Consider the following 13074-nt stretch of genomic DNA (forward strand, 5'->3'; position numbering starts at 1 on the left):
AGTCACCTCAACCTCAACCGATCCCATTGGTAGGACTGGTGCTTCTTGATGATCTAATGCCTCAGTCACACCTTTGCGTATGATGCTGCGTATTGCTGCGCTGTTCCGGGTATATCAATTCGCAGCCGTTCCCAGCGATACGTGGCCAACTTGAAGGTAGCAGTCACACTATTGCGTATCTAGCTCGTAGGTAGCTCGTATGCCTCTCGTACTAAGACTGCCTACGGTTGCCTATGACCACGCTATAGCTCGCTGTTGCTCATAGCAGTACGATTCAATACGCAGTTTGCTCGCCATGTTGCGTATGTAACTGGTTCTTTGCTCGTTTGCTGCTCGCTAGTCGCTCGCACCAGTACGTCTCGTTGCGTCTCACTGCGTGTTCGTTCGCTTTAGCTCGTCTGTTGTTCGTACTGCTGCGTGCCAGCTCGCTCTACAGCGTACCAGCTCGCTTGGGCTGCGACGGCGTATAAATAAAAGTCATTTTGCGGGCTTCTGACGAGTCTACATCTACAAGAAAAATCAATCAAATGAAAAAAATGGCCCGGGAGCAGAGCTCTGCCTTGCAAAAGATTAAGCTTTTGGTTCAGCTGGAAGAAGCAGAGACGAATTATGTTTATTTATTAACGTTATGTAGCGCAGCGACGGTGGTTGGTGCTAGGTTGGTGCTAGGCAACTAATCGCAGTAAGAGAGAGCGAAGCGAACGGCGTACGAGCTAGACTCGCAGCGTAGCGAGCGACAATTGCAATAGTTCTTGCTGCTGCGGGTGGTAGGCGAGCAACAGCGCAACAATACGCGCAATCATGCGAACGACAACGAGCTCTTGCGAGGTAAATCGTGCAGGGAACGCAGCTATAGGCAGTGACACGCGCTCCAAAGAAAAGAGGTGCGTATGGTTGCGTATACTTGCGCTAAGCCACTCGCTGTTGCTCGCATTCACTGGTTGCCACTCGTATCCGCTCGTAGGTGATAAGACCTTGCGTTTGCTTGCGATAGTTTAGAAAATTTTAAAACTAGCGAGCGGCAAACGCATGCCTTTGCGCTAGTCTGCGTAATGAGTACGCAGTGAGCACGTTTCATTGCGCTTTATTGGGTATGACTGCCTATGTCTGCGTTCGGGCAATACGCAGCAATACGCAAGCCCAATACGCAAAGGTGTGACTGAGGCATAAGCTCCGCGCCATACGATGAAAAGGGCTACATTAGGGCTGCCATTGTAGCATTGTTAGAAGAACGTGTCAAACCTTACAAGAATGTGGATCCCAGAAACAAGGTATGTATATTATTGTTCATTGGACAAAATGCATCTACCCAGTGGCGGATCCAGGGGGGGGGGGGGCCGGGGGGCCCGACCCCCCCCCCCCTGGGAAAAAAAGAAGGAAAAAAAATGGAGGAAAAAAAAGAGAGAGCTAGGGAGAAGGAAAAGAAGGGAAAGAGGAGAGAAAGGGAAAGAAAGAAGAGGAAGAAGAAAAGAAAAGGGGAAGAAGTGATCGGGGGGGGGGGCGAAAGAGCTTCGCCTCCCAGGCTGTCGCCTCCCCCCTCCCCCAATCAAAAAAGAAGAGAGAAGGGGGTATCAGTTGCAATTTTTCCTACAACAAGTTGTGGATCGGGGTGGGGGTGGGGCAAAATGCCCTTGCCTCACCCCGCCCCGCTAAAAAAAAAGAGAAAAAGAAGGAAAAGGAAAAAAAGGAGAGCTAAAAGGGACCGAAAAAAAGATGAAAGACGGGGGAAATAGATCAGTTTCGATTTTTCCGCCAACAAAGTGAAGATCGGGGGGGGGGGGGGGTGAGGGGCGGGGCACTGGCGTATTGATCAGGAAGGGGGCTCGGGTTTATTTCTAATTCCATAAGGGTGGTTTACACATAATGCTGCAATGACATAATTTTCCGAGATTTTTCCTCATTCTTTAATAAATAATACTTTTGTATGCGTTTGTAAATTAACAGCCAGGCAAGAAATATGGTTCTTGAGATGCCTACATGTCAGGGCCCGCGGAACGGCGGGGATCGGAAGCCTCATGCTCCCCCCCCCCCATTTTTTTTTTGAAAAGCATTTTACAGAGAAATAGAAAGAAAGAAAGCAAGAAAGAAAGAATAGTTAACTACCAGTGTCACAACAAAATAAGGTATTAAAAATTGCTCATCTGACCGTAAATAAACGCCTAAAACCCCTGAGCTTCCGGGGGCTCTGCCCCCGGGACCCAACCAAGGACCTTGGGCAGGCCCCTTTATACTCATCTGACCGCAATTAAGTGCCTAAAACCCTTGACCTTCTGGGGGCTCCGCCCGCTGAACCTCACGCCAATCAGTGTCCTGCCAGTGTCACAAATAAAGTATGAAATATGTTCATCTGACCGTAATCAAATGCCTAAACCCCTGAGCTTCCGGGGGCTCTGCCCCCTGGACCCCATTTGATGCTAATCTGACGGTAGTGTAATGCCTAAAACCCATGAGCTTCTGGGGGCTCCGCCCGCTGGACCTCACGCCAATCAGTGTCCTGCCAGTATCACAAATAAGGTATAAAAATATGTTCATCTGACCGTAATCAAATGCCTGAAACCCCTGAGATTCCGGGGTTTCCGCACCCTCGACCCAACCAGGGGCCCTAAGGCGGGCCCGTGAATGCTTTATATCTGACCGTAATTTGCCTTCAACCCATGAGTTTCCGGGGCGGACAAGGTATCAAAAGATTTTCATCTGACCGCAGGCGCGTAGCCAGGTGGGCAGTGGGGGCGCCCTCCAAAAGAAAAAGGACGTATGAAGAAAAAGGAGCAGACAAAAGAAATTTTTGAAATTCAGACAAGAATTAAGAGTCGAAAACGGTACAACGAATCGTCTTCTTTCTCTAATGATTTAATGAAACGTATAAGCTTCCGAGCTTCGCGCAGGAGGGGAAAACTGTAATCAGACGAGGATTATTTTCGAGAACGGTACAACGAATCGTCTTGTTTCTCTAATAATTAAATTAAATGTCAAAGCTTCCGCGCTTCACGCAGGAGGTGGGGTAACCGAATTTAGACAAGGCTTAAGAGTCGAGAACGGTACAACGATTCGTCTTCTTTCTCTAATGATTTAATGAAACGTAAAAGCTTCCGCGCTTCGCGCGCGCGGATGAGAGGGGGCACTGAATTCAGACGAGGATTAAGGGTCGAGAACGGTACAACGAATTGTCTTCTTTCTCTAATGATTTAATTAAACGTACAAGGGGGGGATGAATTTAGACGAGGATTAAGAGTAAAAAACGGTATACAACGAATCGTCTTCTTTCTCTCATGATTTAATGAAAGGTAAAAGATTCCGCGCTTCGCGCGGAAGGGGACAAGCTGTATTCAGACGAGCAGGCGCGTATGCAGGGGGGGGGGGGATGTATTTTGGAGCAGCACCCCCCTTTTGTGATTTTTTTTTTAAATTAAAAAAAAAAAAAATTATGCCAATGGCTGACCTAAAAAAGGTGACCTCACCCCCCCCCCCCCCTCCCCTAAGCGGAACAAAATGTCAAATGTTCAAATTTCGAGACCAAAAAAAAAAAGAAGTGTCCTCTTATATACCCCCCCCCCCCCCGTTTATTAAGCGGCTGGCTGAGTCGTTGCGATTTTTTGGGGGGACCAAAAAAAAAAAGTGGGCCCCCCCTAAGAAATCCTAGATCCGCGCCTGCTTCTACCATACAATCGTTTTATAAAGAGATAAGCCAGAAGGGATTCGTCTTTTTCATACTCATGAGAAATATTGATTTAATAAACCTTGATAATAATAATTCATGCCGTTTTATAGCGGATATCATATTATCAGATTATGATACAACGTCTTTGCGTTCTTCCAAAGTACTTTGGATACCATTACCGTTATAGCTTTATCTTTATATAGCTCAGTACATTCAAGGAATAAATCCTACCATATACTCACTTACTACACCTGTGTCGAGTATGGCAGACATAGATTATGTATTTTCAGAGGACGTTAGTGCTGTGGTAGAGATTCGAACCCTGTACTTTGAGGTCCACAGTCTGGAAACTTATCCACTAGACCACACGATCTCTATGTTCGCTATCATGTGCACATCCACTCAATAAATGCATTATTTCCCCTTATTTCCTTCAGAATACGACTTTGCAGAAGAGAGTGATGGCTAAGTACTCAGGCAATCCTCATGCTGCATTCGTAGGTATGGTTCTTCAAGACCTTGATAAGATTAATGATGAAAGAGACAGAGACGAGTGTGAGATCTTGATCACCAAGCCCGACTTCCAAGAATTGACAGATGAATCCCATATACCAGCCTATCAAGGATTAACTGTAACCCATCAGGTGAGGATATTTTCATCATGATATCAAAGCAGATACAATTATAGAGATATCGACTGCTTTGAGAGGCCTGGCTGTTTTATAGGCTCAAGGGAACGTGCACACATCCTTCCATGACCCCGAGGCGCGTCTTGGTGACAGCCAGACCTTGAATATTAAAGCAGTCGATGTCTTGTTTAATTATGTCGAATTGAAACAAAAATCTACTAAGAATTTTTACCTTATCCTTTCATTGAGTAAAGATCTGAGAAATTGTCTGTTAGTCTTTGCTGGAAAAATGACTGGAAGTTTCAATCATTTAGGAATCGCAGACAAAAAGCACTGTATGGTGTCTGCGCTCGCACAGAGAAAATTTAACACGTAAACCATTGGGGATCTGAACACAATTTATTTATGCGGCCTGGTAACCGGGGCAACGGGCATCTTTAAAAAGACTATTGACTGGTTGGCGGGTATGGCTAAAATCACCACTGCAAATTCGACCAATCAGATGGCTAGATTTCTTAAGAGAGGCGCGATAGCTCAGTCGGTAGAGCAGTGTTCTCGTAATCCATTTACCCGGGTTCGAAACCAAGGCGATGCGCTTGGTAAGGCACTAATCATCACTACCAGGTCCCTCGGAGAGGACCTAAAGACGCCGGCCGTCTGGTTGCTTACTTACAAGCATTTATGCTTTCTTAGCAGTCAGGTAAAATAACCATCACATCCATCCAAAAGAGAGGTATATAATAAGCTATAGCGTAACAAGAAAACCATACACCTAGAATCTGTGTCAACAAGTTCAAGGTATTTCCCATACATTGCAAAGTATTATTAAATCGTTTTATGGAATTGTGAACTTTTTGCCTGATTCAAGCTCTATTATTGCTACCGAAATCTTGAATGTAGCCATGTGGTCGGTAACATGGGACAAAATATTTTGGATTTGTCCTTGTATAAATACATTCGGTGATAAGGTTGCAGTGGTAAATTGTTGTTGTTGTTGTTTTATTCTCTCTTGCAAGCAAACCTTTGTTAACACCTTCACAATCACTAGATGAAATGGAATATACCTCCTTAAACATTCATGTTATGATTACAATATTTTTAACTCAGCATCATCCCATCATGCAAGCGAACACGACGACATCAATGACCACCAGGATGGTGACATGTAACACACTGGCTAATGTCTTACGTGAGGAACTAGTGAAGGATCTATACAAGAGACCTAAGATACGTAACTCCATATCTCAAATCATTCTGGATTTTCTGACGACAGGGAAGTGCAGTACAGATACGTTGCCGGTAAGTAGAGATGAAATCTGTAATTGTAACATACTTTATTCAATAGTATCTGTGAGAATAATTGGTCAAGATTATACTGTCTTGCAGATACATGTAGGCTTCGTTTTCAACGTACATCGCCTAGGGTAAGGAATACAGGGGCTTCGGTAGAATGGGAGAGGGGTGTATAACTCTACATATCCCTTCCATAGTGAAGGTCCGATACGGATACACAGTAATTATTGAATTTGTACGAGTGCAATCGATTTATGGAGATAGGGCCACCCTCTATTTGCCGTATCGTGTTTTTTGTATTATTTTATAAATCAGTCATGATTTTGATTATCATAATATTTAAGGGAAACTTTAACAGCATAAATGCTAGCATTTCGCTGGGCACTGTAATCCGTAATCTGAAATTTTTGGATTGATGCCATATGGATACATTAGGATAAAACATGATTTAGTATTCTGGAAGGCTCTTTAAACTAACTTTACTCTGTAAAAGACATGTAGGTTGGCTTTACTAAATCATTTTATTTTACAAAAAACGGCAAAGCAAATCCCCCACAGGCAGCTTTTTTTGAGAGTTTCGGAAAATGTTAGTAAAATATTGTCCAGAATATAAATAAGCATTTCATAAATTTATTGATGATTATTTATTTGTTTGATTTATTTTTCATTCGTTTTTATATCTTTTCTTAGGATACCAATGTTTCATCGTATGCACATGAAGTCGAAGACGACGAGGATTCCCGACTTGTTGATTTCTGGACCAGTAAGATAGTCAAGCTAGACGATGACGTCATCAATCGCATTAAGAAATATTTGTTTCCTCTCAGGGTGAGTTCAAGCGATTTTTCGAAGGTAGAATCACAAACATGAATCACAAATCAAAACGCCGTTACAAAACAAGGTCACTGCGGGAAAGCGTTCAAGTTATTTTCCATTAACGCTGAATCTAGCTCATTTCGAGCCCAGCCACTGCACTGTAAAAAAGAATTTGTTCATTGGTAATTTTTACGTATTTTTTCCATGTAGAATTTACTTGAAAACATTAGTTTTGCCACTTACGCACTAAATTTAAGTCTTGCTAACTCAAACTTTCAATTTAGTAGAACATACGTGGAATATTTAAGTAAAATCAAATACATAAGAACTTTAAGTAATTTCAGCTTGTATTAATTTAGTAATTTTAACTCAAAATCATAAATTATACGTATTACTCAAACAATTTATGTTGATTATTCTTATCTTTTTAAAGTAAGGACCGATGCAGTGCGTAATAGAAATATTTATATAATTTATGAATATTCATTAAGACCAAATTAAACTCTTTTTTAAATAAAACAATTTTTTGTGGTTGAATGAAATTTTAAGGACTTTAAAACATTTACTAATTCACTTAACATGGCTAAGCAAAGACAAGACAATTTTTAATTGTTACCCAGTTCAAAACAAATAAAAACTTGATATTTCAGGAAATTGTCAACCAATTTTCCTTTTAAGATGCTACGATCAACTATATATAAAATTTGGAGCCTTTCAATATGTGTCGAATTGAAGCGTATGTAATAGTTTGTGATGGTGGTAGATGATTAGTGATTAATCTTAAATAGAAGTAGTGAATGAATAGTGGATTTTACTTGTTAGATTAGATGGGTACCAAATCGTGCAATATGTAATCCTATCATAGCTTTTTTTTTAATTGTCTAAAATGATTACAATACTTAAATTATTTACGTTAATGTAACTCGATTTAACTGAGTAAAAATTTATTCAGCAAAATAAGTAAATTCTACTTAAGATGCCGTAGGTAATATTTACTTAATAAAAATAAGGCAATTCTTTTCCTCAATTTTATTGAGTTATTTCGACTATTATTTTTTTACAGTGTGCGCGTCACACTGCGCAGTTTGACCCAGGAAGTATAGGTCAACTTCGGCGCGCGCTTTCTGGAATTGTTTACGACCGACTGTCGACTGCTGTTTTGAGCTTAGATCGCAATAATAAAACAAAGAATGAGAAGGTGATAGAAGGAAGGAACAAAGAATAACATAATGAAGGACAGAAAGAGAAAGTGATAGAATGAATAAAACCAAGAAAACATAAGAGAAAGTGATAGAATTATAAATACAAAGAATAACATAAGAGAGGGTGGTAGAAGTAAAGAAACAATGAATAACATAAGGAAAGACAGAAAGAGAAAGTGATAGAATGATTAAAACAAAGAATTACATAAGAAAAGGTGATAGAAGGAAAACAGCAAAGAATAATATAAGAATAGAAAGAAGAAACAAAGAATAACATAAGGAAAGACAGAAAGAGAAAATAATAAAATGATTAAAACAAAGAATAACATAAGAGAAAGTGATAGAATTATAAAAACAAAGAATAACATAAGAGAAGGTGATAGAAGAAAAAACAAAGAATAAAATAAGGAAAGACAGAAAGAGAAAGTGATAGAATGAGTAAAACAAAGAATTACATAAGAAATGAGGACAAAATAAAGAATAACATTATAATAGAATGAAGAAACAATGAATAGCAAAAGAGAAAGTGATAGATTTATAAAAACAAAGAATAACATATAAAAAGGTGATAGAAGCAAAAAACAAAGAATAACATAAGTATAGAAGGAAGAAACAAAGAATAACATAAGAAAAGACAGAAAGAGAAAATGATAGCATGATTAAAAGAAAGAATCACATAAGAGAAAGTGATAGAATTATAAAAACAAAGAATAACATAAGAGAAGGTGATAGATGGAAAAAAACAAAGAATAACAACAGAGAAAGTGATAGATTTATAAAAACAAAGAATAACATAAGAAAAGGTGATAGAAGGAAAAAACAAAGAATAACATAAGAATCGAAGGAAGAAACAGAGAATAACATAAGGAAAGACAGAAAGAGAAAATGATAGAAGGAAAACAAGGAATAACATACCGGAACAGGCCACGATAAAGAGCATGGTATAGTGAACGCAAATAGCATAAAAAGCAGGCGCGCGGTTTTTGCCCAAACCGGAACAGGCCACAAAAATGACGCCATAGAATCATGATTGAGAACTCCGTTCGTTCAATCGAATTTTAGCGACCGTGATTCTGCAGAATCATGATACAAAACGCATCTTTTTCAGCGTTTCATGTTTGTGTTTTTGAACACATTTATTTTTACGACCGACGAAAAAAAAATCACTGGAACGGAACGTGTTTTAAACTAAACGTCATTAAATATCGTGATTTTAGGGTAAAAAAAGTGTCGATTAAACGCATCCCAAGTCCGATCACTATGAAGGCAAATTGTAGACGTGGGCTCACTAAGCTGGCAAGTAAATTACAAATATTTCTTAAATATGATACTTTTTTCTCTTTCAATTTCAGACACAAAGAACATTAGGAAGTTCTCTACCGAATCACATCAATTGTTTGTTTGTGTGGAAATAATAGCTTTAAAAGGAAATAACAGAACTTTCTCTTAATTTCTGAATATTACCATAATAGTTATTTTGTTTGTTTCCAAACTTCGGTCAGGACTTCCAGATCTTTCTCCTTTTCATATATCGTTCTACATTTAATTACCTATTTCAGTTTCTTTTTGCATAATATATAACCCAAAGTTTAAATATGATTTCCTCTTACATAAATTTTGAGCACTTTCTACTTTTGATATAAGAGGACCGTCTTGGTATTGTATGATACCCTTCATTCCATGCATAAGTATTTGCACCTGTCCCATCAACATTACATGTCAAATGCTGTTTTAACTTTATGATTGCTTCTTCTTTTTTAATTTTTTCACAGACGTTATAAATTTAGATCCAGTGGTATAAACTCGGCAAGAAGAGGACGAGATTCCAGGCCCTCCCTCGACAGCAAAGCTTCTCGAAGACAAAATGCCCGAAAAACAAAGATGCTACAGAATCTAATTTTACTGTTGTATATTCAACTATATCGTATTTTACTGTAACGGTTGAGGATATTATCATGATTCAACGTTTGAATAGTCATGGTACTTTCTGGTGTTATTTCATTTGTTTGAGTTCTTCTCAACTGGCCAAACATAACAAGTACCAGTCTACTACCTGATTCCATGTCAAAATATTAAAGGGGAAATCCACCTAAATCTTGGTAAATTCAGTAGAAGCACAGATATTATTAAAGAACAGGTCGGTAAATGTTTGAGCAAAACCTGATACATATGGAATTTATTATTTTTTGAAGTCACAAACAACCAAACACAAATTGACAACTCTTTGACGAATCTTGCGAGTTCCCCTCCCTTTGCTCTTACCACACAAAACTGGAGAAGAAAAAAAAAATCAGAAACTGTTATTTTCTCTAAACAAAAAAATCCAATCGTTCAAGCTTCCTAAGTATTTTCTTTGCACAAATGTCTTTTACACAACCCCTGTTGGAAAAGGAATCCTTCATCAAAAAGTAAGAAAATTACAATTTAAATAATTTCTGTACAGAATAAAGGGGAGATGATCTCAAAAGATACGTTTTATTGAATAAAATTCTTCATTATTTATCACGTTTTATTCCAATATTCACCGATCTACTTCTCTGTTGTAATGTTTCTGTGTCTGCTGAAACCAACCTCATATTTAAATCACGGTTTTCTAACCGAGTTAAATAATGAAAAGGGACTTACTGCAAGCAATAGACGATGTGGTGGCTTAAAGCCCCAATGTCCTACTTGCTCCCTCTTTATACCAAACTTCCCTAATCGGTGCCTGTTGGTACCCATGATCCTCTCTTTCTTATGTTAGTTAAGAGCTGAATTAATGAGATAGCCACCTGTAAGTGACCTCGCTGTGTGGTCTAATCCCTTCTGGCTCAGTAGTATTGATGGTCTTAAAGTGAATACAAAGGTATTGACTTTAATTGAATTTCATTGCCAAACATGTATGATTGATATAGGAACTTTATCTCAACACACTCTTGCATGACTGTGCTCCATATCAGAAGAGATGGTTTGACAGAAGAGTGCTAGTTTAAAGGTAATACAAAGTTTTGGTATTGGGTCGTGAATTTGGTTCAAATGAACAAATTGGAAGCATATGCGACCCTACAATATTCAATGATCATCGTCGCGGTTGAAATCGAGTCTAAAGTTATGAAATTGTAAATAATAAACTCTTTATGTTGTATAGCTCCCTCTCAAGGTCAAGACATTAAATTAGTTTTTAAAACAATGTTTCTGGACTAAAATCGACCGATTAGCTATTCCCGTTTGGAAATTATATATCACAACTACATAATTATTCTGATATTTTCATGGTCGCAGCTACCATCGTAGGGCCGTAGACGCTAATTGAAATGTATATCAACATTTACCGGGAGCACCGGTAAATTTTTATATTCAATTTTTCTCGAAAGCAGAAGTGTTTTAGGGGCTAAATTTTCTACTGCTTATATTACATCCACAGGGGTATCCAAATACATCAAAATTGTAAAGAATCACTATCCACCCATTTCCAAAATTTCCCAAAACTTTGTATTACCTTTAATAAAGAGAGCCGTTCCTTAAATTCAGAAAAAAGCTACTATTAAATACAGGTACGTATTGCTAAAGTGATAACTGTGGAATTTTGAGGAGTTTTATTGTCTGTACATTTTATATTTTGTTATATTTCCATATGTTAAACAGAAAATTGTATGATAATGTTTGGCTTCTACTGAATACCCTCTTAAAGTAGTGTCGAGTATTCGAAATGCCATTATATTGTGAAAAAAACTGCCCAGAACCTACTGCATAGGAAAGGTTAACAGTTTCATGATGTAGTACATAAGTAATAATTAAAAGTAAAAAGATGTGTGTATGGGATCAATCACATGTGACAAGAAAGTTTGGTCCAAACTGAGCTATTTCTCGCCATTTCCTGAATATGAGAGCATTTAGCAAGAGCAATATTTTCTAATTTTGTACTATGGTATTTGAAGAATGAAAAAAAATTATTAGATTCATATCTACCAGAACGAAAATGTCTCTCTACAGAAGTCTGAAGAAATGAATAGGATAATTGTTTAAAGTAAAATAATAAAAACTTCATGTAGGATTTTTTGCCATTTTGTAATAAGCTGAGTTCACAAGTGGTGTAGAAAATGTCATATTGACAATGCTGTCATTTTCGTGTTGCCATACATGTAGGACTATACAAGTAATTAGTGAACTGATTGTGTGGAGATATTGCATATCTCTATCTGTGGTAAAAATGTAATCTATTAGAGTTTGTGTATCTAAGGTATAAACAAGCGTCGGTGAATGTATTGATACAACTAGGTTACTCGTAATAATTGTCATTAACGCTTGTGCCGAAGAATCAGCATATATTCAGGCAATAAATCACAGTTCACTATTCCACCTGCATTGCTGTAATCATACTATTATTTCTTGAGAATTTTATTTCGTTTCAAACCTCAGACATTTCATGTATGTCATGCTTTTTTTAAGGGGGTGTAGCATGACGAGACTACGTGTATTTCGTGTCCTGACTCGGTGTCAAGCGGGTACGACTGCGGACTACGCGACCCCAGTATTCACGTGCATGCAACATACGCGAAACCGAAGCGTGAGGAGATCTTCAGTCTCTTTCGCGAACGCTAGCGCACTAACCGTTAATCAAGTCTATTCGTTTACGTGCAGTTTTCCAAAAGAAGTCGTAAATGGCGTTAACCAGTATTGTCCATGCTTCACCCCCTTTAAGGTTTACAGGACGTGCTTGTGAAATAGAATTCTTTCTGAACTTATAGGGCCTACCTATGAATTAAGTGAATAACAATATCACGAAATCTTTCACTGTTAATGAAACACATTATTTTGTTCAACAGATGAGAAAACATTAACTGCGGACAATACAAAACGCCAGCGCACAGTAGGTCAGGGAGGAACCAAAGTGCGCCAAAAGTCATTTTGGGTGATTTGTTTATTTATTTTTTATTTTTTAATTGTCCAGTTGAAAGATAATATATTAAAGAATACCTGAGTAAACTTTCTAATTCCGATATAAATGAACTTCTCCAAACAGCAAAATCCTACATATTTACAGTTTTATTGCAAAAGTGACTTATTTTTTTATAAATCTTTCAATTTAACATGAAGTTTTTAAGTTATTGATATGAAACGGCTCTCACATATTCCTGATAGTTTATTTCACTGCATGAACGGGTTAAACATGGATAATATTAAATTATAGGTTAATTATGAGGGAAAATGGACTAATTATCCATCTTTGGATTTATAAAAAAAAAACACGTTTTGGATAAAATTAAAAAAAAAATATATATATATATTAAGTGACTCTAGATCGTGAAAGAGTCTCTTCAAAATGCTGTTAAAATACTTCAAATCAGTTTAGGACGTGTGCGTGGGTATGCAAAGTGTGTGTGAGTGTGCGCGTATTTCTGTGCGTGTGCTCGTGTGCGTTCGCGCGAGGAATCTCAATCATCCATCTCATCTGAACGACTACTATGTCATTGCAATGCTCATTTGCACGCCAAAA

General features: G+C 38.1%; 1 protein-coding gene across 1 annotated transcript; it reads left to right on the forward strand.

Annotated features, from left to right (window-relative positions):
- Window positions 1-1188: 1188 nt before the first annotated feature.
- LOC105447137 lies at window positions 1189-9379 on the forward strand. Its single transcript, XM_030980064.1, has 5 exons — window positions 1189-1271; window positions 4096-4302; window positions 5395-5586; window positions 6271-6408; window positions 9371-9379. The coding sequence occupies exons 2-5, from the start codon at window positions 4120-4122 to the stop codon at window positions 9377-9379; spliced, it is 522 nt and encodes a 173-aa protein (XP_030835924.1). The 5' UTR covers window positions 1189-1271; window positions 4096-4119.
- Window positions 9380-13074: the final 3695 nt, after the last annotated feature.

This window comes from Strongylocentrotus purpuratus, unplaced genomic scaffold (assembly GCF_000002235.5).
Source record: "Strongylocentrotus purpuratus isolate Spur 01 unplaced genomic scaffold, Spur_5.0 spur5_scaffold_10, whole genome shotgun sequence".
NCBI lineage: Eukaryota > Metazoa > Echinodermata > Echinoidea > Camarodonta > Strongylocentrotidae > Strongylocentrotus > Strongylocentrotus purpuratus.

What these genes read in the sequence shown, in the direction of transcription:
- LOC105447137 (XM_030980064.1), top strand. Translation starts at nt 4,120, where the DNA reads ATGGCTAAGTACTCAGGCAATCCTCATGCTGCATTCGTAGGTATGGTT. An exon ending in GATTAACTGTAACCCATCAG is followed by an intron (nt 4,303 to 5,394) that starts GTGAGGATATTT and finishes TTTTTAACTCAG; the next exon opens with CATCATCCCATCATGCAAGC. An exon ending in GCAGTACAGATACGTTGCCG is followed by an intron (nt 5,587 to 6,270) that starts GTAAGTAGAGAT and finishes ATCTTTTCTTAG; the next exon opens with GATACCAATGTTTCATCGTA.